Raw genomic sequence first — 19,709 nt, forward strand, 5'->3', positions numbered from 1 at the left:
TTCCAAACCCTTCCAGTAAATGAGCACAGAAAGAGCATCAGAAGGATTGTGCAGTCCTGAATTGAGCAGAACCATTTGAAACCAGGGCATCTCTAACTGCCAGATGTTTTGGAGAGAGACATTCACCTCAGAAATATGTGGCCATGCTAATGCCACACAAGTCTGCTGCACCAGAAATGCAGTCCCACCTTACTGAGATTTGAAATTATGCTCAGATTTTACTCTTCCCACCCAGAGTCTGAAAAAATGGAGCAGCTTCTGCCGAATCTGACCCACAGTGGAACAAGCTACAACTTAACATTTTGTTAATTTAACATGTGATTAGAAACTCTGGCAAAGCTGAGAGCCCACAGCACAACAAATAACACTTCTCACAGGGCCAGGGAAATATCTGTGTTGAATCTGTGTCTGCTCTACATCTGCCAAAAAATTGTCAAGACACATTCCTCAAAAATACTTTTCTGGTCTTTACTGAATCTTGACATCCACTTGTTGTAGTTTCCATTACAGCTCCAAAGGGGCATCTAGGTTTGAGTAAAGCCACAGGATTTTGGGCAGAAATAGTTGCATTCAGGCACTGTCCAAAGCACCATGAAAAGCCTCTGGCAACACTTTTCCAGAGATTTAGCCAAGAGATAAAGACAAGAAACAATTATCACAGAGAGGTTAATGAAGGAAATGCTCAGAGTACAGCTGAATTCTACTTGACTTTATAATTTCACTGTCCTCCTCTGCTGATCTCTTTTGTACTTTCACCTGCCCGCTCCTGCTTGAACCTGGAGAGGGAATCTAGGCCAGCAGAGAGTTAATTCTGACATTTAAACCATAATCAGTGTATCATTACAGGATCCCACAGCTCTGACCCAAGAGGCTGCAGATTCTGCTGTCAAGAAACAGATGAACGATCTTCAACCTTTGAGGCTTCAGCATATTTTTTTGTTTTTTTTTTTTGCTTAGAGTACTAGCCAACTTAAGGGTGGGGCTCCTATCAGGCTGCTGAAAAAAACTTGCCCCCCTACTTGTGAATGTCTTCCTTTTCAGAAGCCATCTAATGGGAAAAAAATACTCTTTAATTGTGATTAGGGGCTGACTACTGGAATGCCCGTGCCTGTTTATTCCAAAGCAGATGTTCAGCAGTGCAACGGTTCATACAATATGCTGACAATAGTAAGTTATTAACAGAACGTGGTAAGATCTAAAAACTCCTGATCAACTGTTGGGGGTGGGTCAGCAAAGATCTACGTGTTAACATCCCAGACAATTTATCCTCTGCTAAGCCTCATTTCACTCACTCAGCTCAATGTAATTAGACCCCAAGCTTGTCCTAATTTCAGTCTCTGCAGAGAAGGGTTATCTTTCTTCAGCAAGATGTGTTTGCTCCGAGATGCTGGCAGTGATCAGCAAGGAGAAACTGCAAAGGTGCAGCACCAGATTTAAGCCAGGAGCTGCTAAGACAGCCTGGTATGTCCATTAAAATGCAAACACAGCACCTGCTTTGAGTTTCACTCAATGCACCCCAGCAGAAAGTAGCAAGAACCCAGAAGCCACACAGTGCACAAGCTATTTTTAGATAAATGTTATACAATTTTCTCTCTAGCTCCATGGATCAGAAACATATGCTGCAGCTATAGAACCATTACAGTTTAATCCCATCTCAAACAAGGAGATGGTAAATCTTCAGATCCTACTACCAGCAGGCTACTCAAGGAGCAGAGCACAGTTCCACTCTTTCCCATGGTTCAGGTGAGACAGTCTCATCCAGAGCAAGCTAAACCACTCTGGAAAAACAAGTTCATTTTTTTCTGACCTTTTTAAAAAACGTTTTTGCTATTGGGTGGAGGTGAATGAAAGACTAGGTCCAACTGCTATGAAAAATGTGGCTTTCAGATATTGTAGAAAAGATAGATTTTAAAAAGCTCACTAACTCCTCTATCAAAAAGAACATGAGAGTGAAAAAATGGGAAGGATTTGCCTCAAACTCTTTAAGTCAGGGTATTGAGGCAGAATGCAAGCTCCTTTCCTACACTGCTTAATGGCACACAAGATCCTTTTAGGAGAAAGTTTTTCCTGAAAGCTGCTGGAAATTTAATATGATTTTTCTGATAAAGTAGCTGTGATAAAATAGAACAGTCCAAAAAGTGGAAGTCCCTAAGAAATGCTGTATGAACAGTCCCTAAGCAATGTTTTAAGTATGTGTGTTGAGAAGCACAACAGGGATCTTCATGGCAGAAACAGCATGGCCCTCACGCCTAGCAAATGCCAGATTCCACTAACCCCTTGCTCCAAGACAGATTTTAGGCTAAACCTCTACAGGAATCCCTTGGAAAGAATGCCCAATTATCAGCTGCAAGACTAAGGGAAGACATTAATGACTTGTTTGTTCCCAGAGTTTCCTTGATCCATGAGGCAATGTTCTCAGTAAGTAAATCAAGCCTCATGCCAGTTTGTGATTGATGGGACAGCAGTCAAAGACTGGAACTACGTCTGCACACATCACAGACAATCCTGGTAATCATGATCCTGGTAATCAGCTGATGTTACTGGTGCCCAGAGGGTCCCAAGGGCTGTGTGACTGCAGCGAGCTCTGAGCAAAACAGGGAAATGCATTGTTCTTGTTGCTATGAATTTAAAGAAGTCTGTTCAGCCATGTAATGGTTTGGGGCTCTTTAATTATTAGTAACACCCAGCACACACCACATAATTTACATGTGCAAGTGCCACATCTCTGCACTTGAGAAACAGCACAACCTGCCCACTTCACCAGGACCAGAAAAAGAACCTGCTGCCAAAGGGAGAGGGCTTCAGCTCCCCTTCAATGGGTGGGTTTGGCTCTGGTCTGGGCCTAGAGTGATAGGCATTCTCAGGCAGAGGACGGTCTGTCTTCACCTTCGTAACCTGGAAAGAAATGCAAAGAAGTTATACAACTTCTCACAGCATTTAACAGCCAGGCTGAGTCAGAACTTCAAGGGAGAACTACCAAGAAGAACCAAACAATAGTAAGGACACATTGTTCAGCTGATGAGAGCTCCTCAATACTTCTCAGAGAAGGGAAGGGAGGGGTGTTCCATCACAACCACAGAGCGAGCATGAGCTTCATTCCTAAAGGAAAAGCCTCTACACCAGGAAAAGCAAAAAGCAAGAACTTCATTGTCTGAGAAAAGCCTTCTGTAAAAGCAACCCCAGAAGACGCTGCCAGCCTTGACTTCCATCACCCCACAAACTTCCAACGCCGCGTTCATCGAGAGCTGCCAGAGATCCGGACAAAACCTGCGTAAAGGAGGGAAGAGCAAGGTCTGCCCCAAAGCGCACGGAATTTACCTTGGAGAGGTCTCCCAGGTCAGGCCTCACCCAGCCCAGCTTGTCCAGCACGCAGGAGTCGAAGGCAGCCTGCTGCTTGCGGCAGCGGCGCAGCTCCTGCCGGTTGGTGTAGTCGATGCAGGTCCAGTAGGAGGTGAAGGGCTCGGCGCAGTGCGCCCGGATGCTCCTGGGGACACCACAGGGCACAAACCCCTCAGAAAAACCCCGCTCACAGCTCCTCTCCCTCGCCGAGCTCAGCTAAAGCGGGCTTTGCAGCTTGGTCAGGAACAGCTAAACCTTCTGTACAGCGTTTGATACGAATACCTGTGAAATTTTCACTGCTACATTTAACGATACGTGGAGATTTTTTGTTCTGCCACATAATTTAGTTGCATTATGTGGCGCTCTAAAGCTTCCAAATAATTTCGTGTCGTGCTTAGAACAGAGGTTTCAGCTGCTGCACTGGAGGTGGAAATGCCTTGAGGTAATTCTATTAGGTCTTTTACTAACAGTACTGGCACGTGCCTTGGATCTACATGTTTGGTCAGGAGAGGCAGGTGGTGCACCTGCTCAAGCTTTCTCAGTAGTTCACCTGGGAGACAGGGAGGATAAACAATGCAATGCTCAAGTTGGGGAGTTCATCACACAGCTGTAAGGTGCAGCAGCCTCACACCACTGCCCTGAGCTCCCAACAAAAACCCAGGCCACTTGCTCTGGAACAAAGGCACGAGAGCTTCAAGTGACAGGATAAATTCATGTATAAATAAGCAAGACAAAGCACGTGGCCTCTATCCCCAGGAATTAAACTTGCAGAAGCAAGTGTAAAAGTTTTGAAGGCGGTGATGGCGGCGGCATTTTTAATTTAGAATAATGGAATTACAGAATAGTTTGGGTAGGTAAGAACCTTGAAGTTCATCTCATTCCATGAGCATGGCCATGGGCAGGGGACACCTTCCACTATCCCAGGTTGCTCCAAGGCCCATCCAGCCTGGCCTTGGACACTTCTAGGGATGGACTGCTTCTCTGGGCATGCTGTACCAGGACCTCACCACCCTCACGAGTGTTATTATTCCTTTCTATACCTAATCTAAACCTGCCCTCTCTCAGCGTGAAGCCATCCCGCCTTGTTCTGTCACATCATACCCTTGTCACAAATCCCTCTCCAGCTCTGCTGTAGCCCCTGCTGGCACTGAAAGTTGCACTAAGCTCACCCCGGAGCCTTCTCTCCGCAGGCTGAAGAGCCGCAGCTCCCCCAGCCTGTCCCCACAGCAGCGCTGCTCCGCTGGAGCGAGTGACCGCCAGCAGCGGAATGACACTGCCGGCCACGGCCCCGCAGCACCGTCACCTCCAGGCCCCTGCGGCGGCGGGTCCCGGCCGGCGGCCGCTCACCTGAAGAAGTCGAGGGCGCACTGGTTCACCTGCCGGCCCTCCCTCAGGCACTTGCGCGGGTCCTTCTCCTCCCAGCGGCACAGCATGAACTCCTTGTTGGGCCGGTCGCACTGCGAGCCGTAGTGGTGCGCCGCGGCCTTCAGCACGGACGAGCTCACCGCCACCTGCGGCGGGACACAGCGGCCGTGAGGGCGGGCAGGAGGGGAAAGCAAGGCGGGAAAGGCACCGTCAGCCCTCACACACTCACCTCGGGCACATCGAGCTCCTCAAGCGGGGGCACCCGCAGCACCCCGGGCATGGCGGCTCTCCTTGAGCGCCCTCAGCGCCCGCCCCGCCCCTCACGGCGGCGCGTACGCGGGGCGGGGCCACGGCGGCCAGGGGGGCGGGGCCACGGCGGCCAGGGGGCGGGGCCACTGCGGCCAGGGGCGGGGCCACGGCGGCCAGGGGCGTGGCCACTGCGGCCAGGGGCGGGGCCACGGAGGCGCCGTTGCCGTGGTGACCGGGACGCGCCGTCGGGGCCGCCATGGAGCTGGTGGGGGATCGGTACCTGGGGGGCATCGTGCGGGGCAGGTGAGGCCGGGGGACAACGAGGGACACGAGGGGACACGAGGGGACCGGGGAGGGGCACGGGGGGTGCTGGGGGCAGCTGGAAGTGTGGGGTCCGGGAGTGGGCGGCGGGAGCACGGGGTGACGGAGGGCACAGCGCGGTTCGCAGGGGATACATGGGACTGGGGTGGGCAAAGGGGTATTGGGAGGGCAGGGGAGTCACCGGCGTTGCGGGTGGAAGATGGGCCTTGGGGACAAGAGGAGGGTCGCGAGGCGCTGGTGGGACCGGGTGCCACCATCCAGCCCCGCCGTCTCTTCCAGGATGGAAGGATACGGCTCCTACACGCTGCCCACGGGCACCGAGTACCGGGGCTCGCTGTGGGACGGGATGTTCCACGGCAAGGGCGAGCTGCTGCTCCCCACAGGCGGCAGCTACCGGGCGCTCTGGGACCGCGGGGTGGTCACTCAGGTACGGCCGTGGGGGGCTTCACCCCTCGGGGCATCCTCTGGCAGAGCCCCCAGCTCCAGGGAGGCTCGGGGGTGAAATTCCCGAGGCAAGGCGGTGTTTGAGCCCTCGGGGTGGCGGCAGGCTGCTGGGCAGCGCAGGGAGATTTCCCCACAAGAGCCGAGCCGCGCTGGCCCTGTCCCGTCCATCCCTCGTGGTTATTAATTCTCCACTCAAACGTTTTTTGCAGGGGAAATACACTTTTGCAGATGGTCTCGAACACGACGAGGAGAAATGGCGTTACTGCGATGGCTACGACAGAAGATTTTATACAGAAATCTGTTCTGGTTTTAAACCACCAGGTACTAAATCGCGTTCGCGATCCTGAGAGTCTGGAAGGAATTAAACGAACAACTTCGCTTAAGAAAGATTAATTCGGCTACATGAGTAACATGGAGCAGAAATGCTCTGGCTAATTTCACACAACCCTGATGCTGCCAGAAGAATGTGGACACCACCTTCCAGCAGCACAGCCTGGGATGCAGCTTTGAGGGTCTCTTGGGGCAATGACCCACAGGACAGGGCTTTATTACCTGCAGCTTTTGACATCCTAATTAACCCTTTTATACCTTTCGCCCTCGCTGCATCAGCAGGGGGCTTTTGATGCAGAGAAGTTGGGCAAAAGCAATTAGTTTGCATCCAGGACACCAAATGAAGTTTCAAGCATCTGCCCCAGGTAGCTTTTTAGTAGATAACAAAACAGATATTTGTGTTCAGTCTATGTTTTTGCTAAAGACTTTCATAGTGTTATTATTTTTATAAACCTCAAAAGGTGGGTTTATAAGGGAAAAATAGTGAGTAAAAGCTGTAACATGATACACACAACACATAGAATATTTTAGTGATGACATGGAGTTCTGTGAAGCCAGCGAGTCTCTCCTGGCCCCATTTTGGATTTTAGGGTTGGATTTGTCATGTTAACTTGGTGGGCTGAATCACAGGGCTGTGAATGAGGAAATCAAAGTGATTGCTTTTTATCACACAATCTTTGTGTGTGCGTTTTTCCGTTTTCATTTTCCCCATCTGCAAAACTGATGAAATGTTTTACAAAATTGGTTGTGAAGTAACTGTGTTATTTTTATAGCAAACGCCATTGAGGTGTATGTTAGTTATCTTGATCAAAGGCATAAATTAAAAAAAAAAATAAATCAAACCTTTTCCCCCTTCAGGCATTCCTCAGCTTACAAATCTGGATCCTCCCAAAATAATCCCAGAAGGTTGTTATGACTGTGGTGATGGATTCTATGACCCCAAAACCAGAGTAGTTGTTGACTACAAACGCAAGTTTCTGAGAAATGCAGGTATGATTTAACTTCTTCTGCAAGATAAACTCTAAGAAGAGTTTATTTCTAAGATCTTCTAGGTTGCCTGATTAAAGCCAAAATATAAACAACTCCATGATTTGGTTCTATTATCACTGAGCTAACATATCTTTAACTTATTTATTTTATCAGTGATTTATGTATCCCCAGAGCTGTACAAATCATATTTTGCAGAATTACAATGAAGTATTCCCAAGCACGTATGAATAAATATATTTTATTACGGTTTGGTATGTTAATCTCAGAAAAATCTTCAGTCTCTCCTGTTATGATCTCAAGCAAGGGAGTGGTTGTGAGGGGCACATCACTGATCCTGAAAGCTGAAAAGCTCCATGAACCAGCAAAGTGCTTGAGCATGTGCTTATCTTTACATGTTGGAATAGTCCAATTTATTAAAATGAGTCTGGGTCTTACCTTCCTGAGCAGGAAACCCTCACCTTGGAGAGCTGTGTTTGGAGTAGAGTCTGGCAAATACACGGATAAGTCCCCAAATTAATAAGCTTTGGGGAAAGTTAGTTCTTACCAAGCCAGAAGAGAAACTTTTCAAATTAAAAGACACAGAAGATCACCAAACAGTTGACACTGGGGTAGCAAAAAAAAAAAAAAAAAAGTAATCTGACCTGAAAAAGAACTCTACTTTGAGTTCTGGCTGTTTAGTCTTTGTGTTTATCACCTTTTCAGAGCAGAGGGTTTTAAAATGAAACTGATTTCTAAAAGCAACCACCCACCCTGCTTTTTTTTTTTTCCCTCTAATGTCCAAATTGCAAAACCTCTTTTTTTTTTTTTTTTTTTTTTTTTTCCTGGGAAACAGAACATTTAATTTTCAGTGTGCTACACTTTAACAGTTTTGTTGCTTGGAAACTCTATTTTTCGGCAAATTTACTATTTGTTGTAAAAAAATTCTGCTCTGCTCTACTTTCAAGAGCTTTTGTGAGTGTGCACAGTGATATTGGAGGAGGGAAGTGGAGGGGGGGGTTTAAATGAATTGGAGATACCATCTGCTATAAAATATACCCTATGATACATGGCCTGTTTTATAAACGTTGAATAAAAACTGATCTAGATTATTACAAATGGCATTGATCCAAAATACTGGAATGCAGTGGGCCTACTGATGAGGAAGATAAGCAACATGCTTTCCAAAAACACAGGAACCTACACAGATTAGTACAGGAGGGAACGCCTTGGAATTCAATTTATTGTTTTTTAATCTGTTCTTTGAACTCATTGTCCTTTATGACATTTATCTCGAAGCCCTACAAATTATATCAATCAATATTGGCCCAGCACAGCGTGCAGCCTGACAGAATCGTGGAGATGGGCTTTGTGTGGCCCTTCCAGCCAGAGCCTGGACACAAAGTCAAAGTTGTTGATTGTGAGTGTGAAGAAGGAATGTGTCATGTAGGCCAGACCCTTCCTCTCAAGAACATGAACACAATTGAAAAACCCCGGCACTTGTTCAACATCAGAGGAACTCCTGCCGCCCCAGGAGAGATGATTCAGGGCACAAGGCCACTGAAGTAAAGAGAAAAAAAAAAATTAAAATAAAAAAAAAAGCCCAGCTGTAAGCAGAAGAAACTGAGGAAGAGGCTGAGATGACAGGGAACAGATCCAGAATTACTCCATTATAGGTTGGGCAGGAAAGAGCAGGAAAACCTCCAGGCTTCCAGCCAAGTCTTGAAAGCATCAAAAGCAGATGGTAGGAAGCATTCAGGAAGTTCTTACAACAGCTTGACAGGTTTACCAAAACGACACTATCTTCCTCAGCCCTGGCAGCAGGCTGCAGAATCCTCCAGCCCTCACCTTTCACCCTGGCCCTATTATGAAGCAATTCCTGATTGTTTCTGGGCTGTTGGTGGAGGAGAAGGAGGAATCCCTGAGCTTTGCCTCCAGCCTGGCAGCACCCAGCTACAACCCCAGAGCAGAGCATCTGAGAGAGAGGCCATTTAAAACCCCAGAGTTTGTTTCCAGCACTCCTCCGTGGAGATGAGGAAGATGTTGAGCACCACCAAGGCTCCTGAGGAGGCTGGCAAGCCCTGCCCTTTGCTAGCTCGGAGGTCTGATACTCATTTATTCAGGGACTTCTCACTGCTAGAGCACAAAAATCTCATCCTGCAAACTTAATCAGGCCCAGGGAACGAAATGACAGCAACAGCTTTTTGTTATAGGTTTTTATCTAGCAAAGTTTTCCAAATTCTCATTACAGCCTTGCTGTTATTACTGCGTCCCTTAAACCTCGGTTTCCTTGGGGATGCTCAAATTTCCCTCTCTCGATTCTCCATGTGTTCCTCAAGCTTTTTTTATTTTTTGGGGTTTTTTTTCCCCAGTATTGCGAAGTAGGCAAAATTGAAGCACATAAATAAGAATGGGAAGGTTCATTTGTAAGAAGATACGTTGTTTATTTTTAATAGATATCAGGACCAGGCTCCTGTTTCACCAGGAGTATTCCTCTTTTTTTTTTTTTCTCCCCAGAAATTGGACTCCTGGCACCTTTGTAACAGAGTTTGGGCTATAGAAAGATCGGAAGATTTCCCAGTTTTTTTAGTGAAAAGTAGAAAGTACAATATGTTATTTTTAATGCAAAGCAGGGAGGTACAAGAAGAGCTGTGACAGTCAGGTTTCAGGCCCTCTGACAATCAGAAAACCCCATAACTTTCACATAGAAAATACCATCAAAACCAGGAAATTTTTATACTGAGATGGAAAAGATCCCAGGAGATTGCCTGGGTCACCTGTCTTGATGAAAAGCAAAGATATTTCTGATGAAAATTGCCTTGTTTCTCCTGTGGTTTTCACAGGGATGGGTTCCATAATATAAAACATGCTTCTCCTTGTTCTAACATGAGAATATTTGTTCTACTATTTTCATTTTTCTTCTTCAGGTTTAATTAGTATGGTGCATAGGGGAGCTTCCTGTAGCGCAGTCTATATTTCCTGAAATATATTTGTACCTCTTCCTATAAATCAAGAGCAGAAAGACACAAAATCTGCCTTTTTCACTCAGAGCTCAGTCAGGGAACTGAATTAAGAGCAGGATTAGGCCCAGAAGACCAGGACAAGTGTCTTATTAAGAGGGGGTTTGGTGTTGCTGCAGTCCCAAGCCAGCCAGCAATCAGCATTTCTGCAAGCCTGAAAGTCTCGTGAAAAGCAGCAGGAAAAATCCTGCTGCTTCAGGAATCATTATGAGCTGAAAAGGTCAAGATTCAAGAACATTATTTTTGTATGGTTTAGAGAAGTCTGGGGTTAGACCATCCGAGGTTCCTCAGTTTTGAGGCTGGCCTGACTCCCCAGAAAAGGGGGCAAAGTTATTTTAATTCTGAGCCTTAATAATCACAGACTTACAGTTCCCTCACCTTGTTAGCCTGGGATGGAGACTCTCATGCTTCTTCTGAAAGAACTAAGAAGCACAAATATTTTGGACAGTCAGCACCGATGTGTTCAACCATTTCAGGTTTATCCCAGTACACAAATCCATGAGAAAAATCTCCTACGTTTGGACTTTTTTTTTTTCCCCTCACAACTCAGATCTGACTTGCACCAAGTGCTTTTTGGGAAATGTAGACTTTGACTTGTCTGAAAAATGCAGTTGAGAAACAGCCATAACCACTCAATAATCGCTCAGGGTAATATTTCTATACCTACCCTCGTGTACCCCAAACACATGCAGATGTTTGCGTGCTCTTTCTCAGAAACTACTGGAGAATTGGGTGTGGGATGAGGACCTGGCAATTTTTCAGGCCTGGAGTATTTCTGGAAAAAAAAAGACAGCAAATTTAACTTCGAGTCGACTGCGGTGCAGGAAAAAAAAAAAAAGAAAAAGATTGCCTGCACTGAGGGATCACGCCCGGGGCTTTATTCCCTGTTCTTCTTTGAAATTGCCCGTTCTGATGATGGAGGGAGTGGATGAACAGCCTGATTCCAGGCTGGTCCCCTAGTCATTGCCTAAGAATGTACGAGTTGTTTTGGCAGATGCCCTGAGCAAGGAGAGGAAAGCCCCAGCAATACACATACAGAGGGAATACAGTATTTTTTGTTCGAATGAATTTAGCTTCCCATAGATTTAAATGTCTACTTACAAGGCAGGACCATTTAATCTCTCGTACATTTGTTTCCTTTTTATTTGACTTAAGATACTGAATTTAGATGAGGTTTGGTTCCTACATATTGAAACTCTTAAAAGCTCTTCAAATAATTGTTCTTTGGATACTTGTTAGGCTAAAGAAATCAGTTTTGATCGGCAGTAAAAGTTCATGCTATTTTAAGTGCAATGCTATAGCTATTTTCTGTTGTATATTTAATCATTTTGAATTATATGTCATGTAAAAGATTTTAGCTCTGGGGCATTTGCCAGATGGCTGATTCTGCATTTCACACAACAAAAGAAATAATGTTTGTGTAAAGCTCTTAAAAATAGTTGGTAATCAGTATATTCTACAACGAATAGGATCCAGACCTGTTTGGAAAAAAACCCCCAGCTTTTGCAGAAATTAATTTAGAGGATTTGGTCTCTACCTCTGGGCTCTGAACAAAACAAATTGTGTCTATTGTTTGCTGATTTTGTAACATTTAACAAGTTAACTGGATTGTAAATTTTACTCATTTTTATGTTAAATGCCGTTTATTGCAATCCATTGATCTTTTTCTCTTTACTTTGGCTGACAAACTTATTTCTGAAAGCAGGGTTGTAAAGCAGAGAGCCAATACTGCTCTCAGTTTACACAACTAGAGCATACGAATGCGAGTAGCCCTTTGCTTTTCTTGCAACAGCTGGAGCACTTGTCCTTTTTACTGCTAATTCCTCTTTCTGGCCTCTTTGATTCATATTCCTCCAAAATACCCCTGCAAAAAATATTTTCTGACTCTGCCATGGCATTCAGCTTCTTCTCTTTGCCCACAAGGCTCTGCTGAGCTTCCTACAAATTCTCCCTCTGGTCTTGTCTCCTCCATCTCTCACATACTTTTTTCCCTTGCATCTAGTTCCAGGACATAGGTTTTTAGCCCCAATCGTACAATTCCAGTTTTCTGGCACTTGCTTTCCAGACTCTGTGGAAATTTCAGACATTTTCTGACCTGCTTCTGGAGGTAATATTTTTTTTAAGTCAAAAGCTTTGAAAAATGTTACCTCCAGAAGCAGGTCAGAAATTGTACTATAACTCTTTGATCTGGACCTCCAAAGTGTCACTTACCTACATCTTCCTGTTTTTTAGTCAGATAGCTTTTGTCCTGATGTCAGAGCTCCGGCTCTAAATAATCCCCAATGCTTTACAAATAAATTAATTGAGGAGCCAAATCTGAGCAGGAGGAAGAGGCAGAGCCCTGTCAGGTGTCACAGTGGGACTGTCGAGTGGGCAAGGCAAATGGCTGAGCAGTGAAGACAGCAGAGAGAAATTGAGTCCACTTCATTTAAAATTAAGATCCCAGACTCCTATGAGAAGTTGGGGTGATTTCTTACCTTTTTTTTTTTTTACTCTCCCCTAAACACTTTTTTAAAATGTTGGACCAATTTTCCTACCCATCATATGCTCTTTTTGTATCGTTTTCTATAAAAATGTGTGAAGATCAAGCACAGTTTGGATGCCACTGCAAAATTCATACATAAGTCTTTCACAGTGTCAAAGTCTGCTCAGGTGACAGAGATACTTGGAGACTTCACATCTGAGCAACCAAGAACATTTTTAGATTAAATTCAGCCAAATAGGTTATGAACCAACACAATTTACATTCCAGGCCATAGCCAGCAGTGATAATATGAACATTTGCATCATGATGTAAGTCACTACGGTAATTTCAGTAGCTATAGCTTTTGCAGATATATTGTTCCTTCTGGTTTCCTGGTCTTATCTCTTTGAAAACGGTGGAAGTTTCAGTTCCAAAGAAGGGGCATGCCAAGAATAACACCTTTGTTTGGGTGCTAACCATCCCATTGTTAATCCATTAAATAGGTTACACACAAGTTCTTATAGGCACTTATATCCAACGTACAGCTCACGCGAAAACAACTTTTACAAGAGATGGAAAGTTCATTTGGGGGCCATTTTGGAATGACAGTAATTAAAAGAGAATGGAAGGGTGAGAATTTGTGGGTGGAAGCAAAGGTTAATTGAAACCACATTTTCCATTTTCTTGCCAGCCTTGATGTCGGTGGGGTCAGGTGCAGTAAGGAAAGGGGTGGTAGGGACCCGGAGGGGGCAGTGGAAATGGAAGGGGTGTGCCAGGCAGAACCCATGGCTGAGATGCTATCACATGGCGTTGTGATTGTGCAGTGGAAGAACATGATAAACTGCGCTGCGGGTGCTGGGAGGAGTCAGGGATGTGGAAGAATTCAGTGATATTGTTGTTTACAATGGGCTGCGGGTGCTTGGCCCTCTGCAAAACCGGGAGGAAGCTCAGCTGCTGCTCGAGGATGGTGTGTTGTAAACACACCCTTCCAAACCATGGGGCATGGAAAAGCTCTGGGCAGGGCTGACCCTCAGCTGTGCCAGGGCTCCTGGTGCTGGCACACCCCAGGGACACCGACTGTCCTCCTTACAGGGATGACACCCACTCACATCAGGGCCCAACTTGCCCTTGGAGGCAACCACGGATCTGAATTTCAGAATTCTCCAGGCCCCCAGTGCAGACACAGCCTCTAAAATGCCAGGAACACATACATCCACAAAGACCTAACACAGTCAGACAAGGTTTTTAAGGTGAACAATGTAATTTTTTTCCCCTGTTCAACCCACTGGGCATTCTAATTTCAGTGAACTTCTAGATAGCTTCCTGGGGAAGCAATAGTTAAGAGAAGCCTCCATGACAATACTGCCAGTGCTGTCAGCCTCAGCTCTGTGCCATGGCAGGCACCTAAGCATGCAGAGTCCTCAGAAGTCTCTCACAGCTGAGAGGTTTCCATGAGCAACACAGAAACACGATAGTTAGAAGCAAAATCATTCTAAACTTTGCAATATGCATTTAATATAGGAAGATTAAACGCACCTAAATTACAGCGTGTTTTCATGTCATCCCTTTGGAAGCACCCTGAAGCAAGGCCACCCTGAATATTCAGCTGTTTCTAATCCCAGTTGAGAGATAAATCTGGAGTGTGGTATTTGGGGAAATCTCTTCTGCCACTACTTTCAGCCTGAACATTGGGAGGCAAGTGGTTTCATTTTGCAGAGAGCAGAAATCCACTGATTCAAGCGGGCTGCAGCTGGAGCTCACTGTGGAATACACCTAACAGTGCTTGTGACACCTGTTGGGATTTTGCTGACATTTAGAACTTCCTGAAAGCCCCCCAAAACAAGGCAGAAACTTGTCAGGCAATATTTGGTGAGAAGAACCAGTTTTGAAATGGGCAACTTATAGGAACACAATACAGCCAACAGCTTTAGCTGAGTCTAATTTACCTACAGAGAGTCTGCAGACTGACCTGATGGCTGTGTGGACAGTGTCCAGCAGGAGATCAGGAGGACTTGCACCCCTGTTTAATCACTTATTGTGGGCAGATGCTGTTTCTGGGGCCCAGTGGTGCAGGTGGCTGCCAGGGTTGGCTCCGTGTGCCTCTGCCTGCTTCATGGAAACAGCCTGAATTAATCACAAAAATAACAGAGAGCTTGTCCCAGTGTGGGCTGGCTGAGGATCTCACCCACAATACACAGATTTATTTAGTGGGTGCTAGAAACTGATCTCATTTTCGATTGAGACACAAGGAAATAATTCAAGAGCTCATCCATTACGATCTTTGCCGTCTCAGTTTCAAGATCCCAATAATATGTCGTGATAATAATAATAACAATAATAATAATAATAATAATATTTCATTGACTTAGGGAGAAATAACTGGGTAATGTTTACTAACTGCACAGGGATAGACCAGATTGCAGTGAAATGTTCAGACAAAGCTTTTTTTCCTTTACCTTCCAACACCAGCATGGTTAGTCCTCTTTCAGCAAAGTCTGTTCCTTCACTGTTTATTCTACTGAGGAAAATCTAAAAAAAGGGCTAAACTTTTAAAGATAAATATGCTGACACAAAATTCAGCACACCACAAGAAGAACCCCATTCTACCTAATTGTGCGCAGGGTGATAATTTAGCACTGATTAAAGAGTTTGTATTTTTTTTTCAAATCTTTTTTTAAAAGGAAAATTACTTCTGAAGGTGAAGATGTGCTTAGACAATCATATTAACATATTCAAACAATCGCAATTTGCAAAATAGTAATTACAACTCACTATCTGGTAGCATTAATCAAACCTCAAGGTTTAATTCCGTTTTAAATATTGATGAAATGTGATTCTCCAATCTAACCCTGGTGTTGCAGGGTTATGGAAGCAGCCAGTGGCAGAAAAAGAGGAACGTGTAGTTAACAAGCAGCTGCCACAAAGAAGGATCGGCATCTGTGATTTAAATTGTTAGCTGCACAGTCAGGTAGAGTGTAAAAAGGGTAGTCAAGAGGCTGTTAAGTCCATTGCTGCCAATTACTAACAATCAGGGAGGAGCTTTAAGACTTGTTCAGTACAATAAACCCAGTTTGTCTTGTTTCAGGGGTTACTACTGAAGAGGTTGCAGCTGCACTGATTCAAATAGCCCTAAAACTACAGTAATTATCAACCAGTCTTCTTTAGTGTAGCAAAAGTATGTTTTACCATAGCTTAACTCTTTACATTCTAATATTTTCCTGCCTCCTCTCCCATAGCCAGCCTTGGAGCCATTTCTGTGGTTCTTCTTCCTATCCTGGATCAATTCTTTCATTTCCCCTTCCCGAGACCGAGGAGCAGTTGTACATCCCACTGGGCTGGATGGCAGCTCTAGGGATTTACTTCACGTTGAGTGGTTACATCTCTTTTCCCAACAAAGTTGAAATTTGCATCGCTCCTTCCGTTTTTACATCTGGTTAAACCCCGTGCTGGTTAAGCAGGGCCAATGAACACATATTTAATTTGCATGGGCTCAGATCACTGCAGAAGCCAAGACGTTTTGGAATCAGTGTGGCAAAGGCTAAGATCCCTGGGGTGACTTGTGCTTTCCCAGGAAATCCCAGGGTGCAGCATCAATTTGGGCAAACCGAGGGGATGTTGGAAACCTGTGAAGCCAAGTTCACATCTGCCTTTCTTTGTGCTCCTAGCCTTGATGCTCAGCCGAGTGAGCCCTGCCAAAGGCTCAGACAGACTCAGGCTGGTTATTTCTAGCACTCAGGTGAGCCAGGTGTGCCCAGCCACACACAGTGACGCACAACATCTCTCAATTTTCTTATTCCTTCACCCTGGCAGAAACAGACAAAAGTTTCCTTTTTGTGCAATTATTATCGACTCAGATGAAGTTGGTTTTTTGGTTGTTTTTTTTTTTTTTTTTTTTTTAGCTAAGGCAATTCCAGCTTAAACCACAGAGACTGGACAATATCTGTCACAGGCAAAGCTCACGTGATCACAACACCTCCATAGAACAAAAGCCAGCACACTGATTATGGCTCGGATGTTGTTTTTAAGAAAGCTGGAGGACCACATTTGCATTCCTGTTGCAGCCCTCGGTGGAATCTGCCTGTGAGGATTGCTTGGTCTTTAAAGCAAGATTCTGTGCTCATGTTTTTAATTTCCCTTTTAGCATATTTTTTTTCCCAGCATCTATTTTCTCCTACTTTACACCCGAATTAGAAACGTGCCATTAACAGGGTATTTTGTTGTGGATCTGTGGATCTCTAAGGAATAAAAAAAGAGATCAGCGAAGCACAGAAAGGGCTGAACTTAGCTATTTCATCCAAATTATGACTATTTTGCAGCCATTAAAGCAAGAAACTTGGCACCTTTCCTGCCCTCACCAGGATGCCAGTGGGGCTGGGTGTGAGCAGCACCTCACGGCCAGCAATGAGAGAAAAGGGAGGGCAGCATGAAAATAAAAGAAAAAAAAAGGGTAGAAAAAATAAAAAACAAAGCTTGATTCACAAGCCACCACAGTCAATTGGATTAACCCTCAAGCTTGACAACTTGTGCATCAGAATTTGTCACATACCCCTCTCTGGGAATTTCTCACCTTAACACTTCATACCCAGGACCTTTCTACCTTTTTGCATTTCAAAAGCTCCTCCGTCCTGCTTTAACATAAAGATACATACTCCATAATCAAAAGATCTCCATGAAAATTTGACTCCTAAAGAAGCAACATGCTTCTTCTTTTTTTTTTTCTTTTTTCTTTTTGTATTTTTTCCCCTGCCTAAGCATGCAAAGCACCTAAGGGTGCTCAGCAGGGTGAATAAATGGGACCGTGATGGTCACAGCACTGGGGTTACACCCCTCAGTTCCATCCTCCTCCCAATCATCTGGTTTTGTACATAACAAGGTTTTGTACATAACAAGGGCTGCCACAAACCTTCAAAATTCAGATTTCTACACACATCACAAGCAGTTAATACGAATTTGTTAAAGACAGTGGTAAACACAAGAAGCAGCTCGAATATATTGCATTTATATAAAAATAAATACAGGTATTGTTGTAAGTAATACTTGGATTTTTTTTTCTCCCCCAAGGCTTTTTGAAGTTTGTTTTCCCTGGTTTACTAGACACATCTCTTTTCTCCTGCACAAACACAAAGGAAAAGGCTGCAGAACAGTTTTTGGAGACAGGACTATTTAAATCCCTGAAATTAAGAAGCCACAACTCAACATTCGCCAAGCTATTTTTTTGTAAATCATGCAGAAAATTACTATTCCAACTTTGCTGGTCAGTTGTTTTTTGGGGTTTTTTTCCCTACATTGTCTTTGCTTTTATTTTCTTTCCACACTGTCATTATGCTCTCAGAATAAATACGACAGACATGAATACTAACAAGGGACACAGGAGTTGGTCTAAAATATCTCTCAGCCACTGCATCAGCTTATCAATACCTGCCACAACATACATCTCAAAAAACAGCATGGAAAGAAAAGCTGAGAGACAAGAACCTGAGATTTTACTGTAAATTCTTCTTTACCTTCACTTTTTATAAACCGACAAGCAACGCAGCCAGAGCTTTTAAAAAATGCCTATCTTAATTTCTGATAGTTTCAACATTTCTCCTGGATATTTTGGCCAAAAAAGGCAAAATATAAAATCTTTACATGTAAATCTCGTGGTTCAAGCAAGCTAAGCTTCTCAAACAGATGAATTATCAATCTTTGTCACAGACCCAGTGCCTCCTGCCTTGACAAATTCCCACACAGCAGCACACAATCTTTTAAACAAACAAAAAAATAGGAGTTTTCTAAGAGATACCAACGGCTAAAAAACTGGATTTATTTTTCAAAGGGAAAAATGGAGCCCAGGGATGCAAAGAGCAGCTCTGACCCGGGGATATTTAATGTTTTCTCTCTCTGCCTTGCAGACGATGAGGAGCACGAATGGATCCTTCGGACCTGCCGGAAAGCCTGGGTTATAACAACTGAGCAAAAACCCAAACCAGAAAACAGCTTTTCCTAGACGACATCCCAGCCAAGCAGGTAATCTGATTCACAATAAATGCAATTTGTCCTCGCGGATTTGTCTCACCCTTTCCCTCGACAGGAATATAATCTTTCTGTCATCTTTGTCAGCTCAAAGGAAAATGGAAATAATCATTTAATCAGTCATGCTGAGCAAAAGCCACGGCAAAAAAAGCTGACTGTACTCACAATAATATTCCTGAGAGGTGTGCAGTGTAGTATGTATAAACATTATTAAGCCTGAAAACAATTTGTTAAAAAGAGTGCCTCAGATTCGGTGTTGAAGTCATTCAAATCCATCTTAATCAACATTATTTTCCCAGATTTTAGTTAGCTGTCCTGGTGAATTCCTTTCCTCTCTTTTTGCTCAGTACTTTGATATTGATTGATCATTGTAATAATGTACACCAGAGGTATTCTTTAATGACTGGTTTGCTAACTAGGAAATTATATCCATTTACTACGAACGTTTGTTGAACTCTCCTGAAGCCAGAGTTTAACAAAATAATAAAAGAGGAAAACTGGGTGGGTTGCTGCTTGATTAGTAAGCCAGAAAGTATTTAAAAATAAAATAAAATGGAATTACATCATTTTCTGGATGTAAGTGCCAGCACTTCTACTTGCATTAACTTTATTTATTACACAAATAAGACATTTACAAAGCACAACATTAAAAGTATGTAACAAAACAGACATTGGTTTTACAAAAAGTGCTTACAATTTTGTTTTACTTTTTTTTTTTTAAAATAAATATTAGTCTTGACTGTCCACTCATTCAGAGAAAAAAACTTTTTAACCATTGTAGCCAAGACATGCAGAATTGCAACATGCTACAACAAAATGATTGGCAGATGAAATAAAACTGGTGTTTAGTTGGCATCCTACAGATAAATCACTGGTAGTAGTGCAGGATTGGTCCCCACTCCCTGTCCCAACGAGTGAGTTCTGTAAGCACCTTTAGCTCGGGCATTGGGTTAACCAGCATGAGCCAGAAAAAAAAAAAATCACTGGTGATAAAAGCTGAAACCATCCCACCTCCAGAGCCGAGCTCTGTTAGTCACCTTATTAAACTGGAGTGAAGAGCCTCTCACTGGGCTGTCTTCAGTGGATTCTGTCTGCAAAAGGGTTTGTAAATAGCAACTGGAAAAGTTGAGTGCGTGGAGTCTGCATTGCTGCACCAGAACCCATCTGGCAATTACTGAATAAACTAAGAAAATGAG

At 44.0% G+C, this 19,709-nt stretch overlaps 2 protein-coding genes across 2 annotated transcripts; one reads left to right on the plus strand and one right to left on the minus strand.

Annotated features, from left to right (window-relative positions):
* Nucleotides 1-2,649: 2,649 nt before the first annotated feature.
* Nucleotides 2,650-5,024, minus strand: NDUFA8 (NADH:ubiquinone oxidoreductase subunit A8). The gene is made up of 4 exons (XM_066332933.1): nt 4,934-5,024; nt 4,687-4,850; nt 3,319-3,484; nt 2,650-2,895 (listed from the first exon to the last, which is right to left on the minus strand). The coding sequence occupies exons 1-4, from the start codon at nt 4,982-4,984 to the stop codon at nt 2,758-2,760; spliced, it is 519 nt and encodes a 172-aa protein (XP_066189030.1). The 5' UTR covers nt 4,985-5,024; the 3' UTR covers nt 2,650-2,757.
* A 163-nt stretch (nt 5,025-5,187) lies between these two features.
* On the plus strand, nt 5,188-18,781 carry MORN5 (MORN repeat containing 5). Its single transcript, XM_066332936.1, has 5 exons — nt 5,188-5,256; nt 5,554-5,701; nt 5,928-6,039; nt 6,907-7,038; nt 18,393-18,781. Exons 1-5 carry the CDS (start codon nt 5,210-5,212, stop codon nt 18,485-18,487), a joined length of 534 nt encoding a protein of 177 aa, XP_066189033.1. The 5' UTR covers nt 5,188-5,209; the 3' UTR covers nt 18,488-18,781.
* The last annotated feature ends 928 nt before the right edge of the window (nt 18,782-19,709 follow it).

This window comes from Sylvia atricapilla, chromosome 19 (assembly GCF_009819655.1).
Source record: "Sylvia atricapilla isolate bSylAtr1 chromosome 19, bSylAtr1.pri, whole genome shotgun sequence".
Lineage (NCBI taxonomy): Eukaryota > Metazoa > Chordata > Aves > Passeriformes > Sylviidae > Sylvia > Sylvia atricapilla.